Here is a 1,679-nt window from a genome sequence, read left to right as displayed (position 1 = left end):
GCTTCTTTGCCCGCGGGTCTCCCCACACACCCGTCCACCCCTCCACGCCCCGCGGGCCTCAGCCCTGCGGCCGCTCCCTTCCACGCCCCTTTGGGGACTTTGGGGGCTTCCTTTCGGGGCGCTCGTGTCTCCCCACGCAGGGCGATCCCGTCCTTTCTCAGCCCATGGCTCCCCCCGCCCATGCCCAACTTGAGCAGAGTTGGGGGCCATCTTCAGGAAAGCTCCTGAAAGTCCCAGACAAGACGAAGAAGTAACGGGATCGTGCCGAGAAAGAAGGCTTGGGGAGGGTGGGTGTGGGTGTGGGTGTGTGCGGCGGCGGGAGGGGGGGGGACCGCACCCCGCGCTCCCCGCCCGCCTCCTTCACTTCTTGCCGGGTCCCCATTGGCTGGCGCGCTCCGGGATGGGGGTGGCGGTGGGAGGGGACCCCTCTTTCCTAACCGGGTTATAAAAACAGCGTCCTCGGCGGGGTCCCGTCCTCTGCCGCTCCAGCTCCGGGGTCCCCGCGCCAGAGACGCAGCAGCCTCCCCCCCCAGCCACCTCGCGCGCCCTCGCTCGCTCAGAGCCGGTCCGCAGCCGCCCAGCCCAACGCCTCTCCCGCTCCTCAGCCATGTCCACCCGGTCGATGTCCTCCTCCTCCTACCGCAGGATGTTCGGCGGGCCCGGCACCGGGAGCCGACCGAGCTCCAGCCGGAGCTACGTGACCACGTCCACCCGCACTTACAGCCTGGGCAGCGCGCTGCGCCCCAGCACCCACCGGAGCCTCTACGCCTCGTCCCCGGGCGGCGGCTACGTGACGCGCTCCTCGGCGGTGCGGGTGCGCAGCGCGGTGCCCGGCGTGCGCCTGCTGCAGGACTCGGTGGACTTCTCGCTGGCCGACGCCATCAACACCGAGTTCAAGAACACCCGCACCAACGAGAAGGTCGAGCTGCAGGAGCTCAACGACCGCTTCGCCAACTACATCGACAAGGTGCGCTTCCTGGAGCAGCAGAACAAGATCCTGCTGGCCGAGCTGGAGCAGCTCAAGGGCCAGGGTAAGTCGAGGCTGGGGGACCTCTACGAGGAGGAGATGCGGGAGCTGCGGCGCCAGGTGGACCAGCTCACCAACGAAAAAGCCCGCGTGGAAGTGGAACGGGACAATCTGGGCGAAGACATCATGAGGCTCCGGGAGAAGTAAGGAGGTGTCCCGCTCCGAGTATCGCGGGGGAGGGGCGGGGGAAGAGGGAGGGAGGGCAGAGGGAGGGCGGGGGAGCGCAGGAGGGGGGACGCTCCTCTCCCCCCTCCCCTTTAAAAGGGCTGCCACGCCCTTGGCGATGTGGCGGGGCGGTGGCTACCCGGGGGACAGGGGAGGAGGGAGCAGGGCTGTGGCTGCGTCGCGCGCCCCGCCCTGAACCCCGACTTTGTAGCTGACACTTGTTTCCCTTCCAATCCCCTCTCCCCCCCTCCACCCCTCGCCCAGAGTTTTTTTTTTAAACATTTCAAAGTCAGATTGCTTTAAAACAAACAAAACTTCCCTTTCTCTGTGTGCGTGGAGGGATCCCCTTAAACTTTCCAAAAGTGTTTTGTGTTTTTTTTTTTTCTGGCTCTTTCTGGCGAGCTGCCAGTTTTACCAGGCGGGAGGAGAGGGTGATCCTGAAGGCTGAGAGACAATGGGGGGGGTGGCTGAGGCTTCTTCGAGGCGA

General features: G+C 65.8%; 1 protein-coding gene across 1 annotated transcript in view; it reads left to right on the top strand.

Annotated features, from left to right (window-relative positions):
• Positions 1-463: 463 nt before the first annotated feature.
• The window catches only part of Vim (vimentin), a 9,798-nt gene continuing 8,582 nt past the window's right edge, over positions 464-1,679 (top strand). Inside the window, exon 1 of the mRNA XM_013014601.1 lies at positions 464-1,170. Coding sequence (XP_012870055.1) covers positions 608-1,170 — 563 coding nt within the window. The 5' untranslated portion in view covers positions 464-607. The remainder of the gene's footprint in view (positions 1,171-1,679) is intronic.

Source organism: Dipodomys ordii, unplaced genomic scaffold (genome assembly GCF_000151885.1).
Source record: "Dipodomys ordii isolate 6190 unplaced genomic scaffold, Dord_2.0 Scaffold24, whole genome shotgun sequence".
Classification (NCBI taxonomy): Eukaryota; Metazoa; Chordata; class Mammalia; order Rodentia; family Heteromyidae; genus Dipodomys; species Dipodomys ordii.
This window is presented reverse-complemented; position numbering and strand designations above follow the sequence as displayed.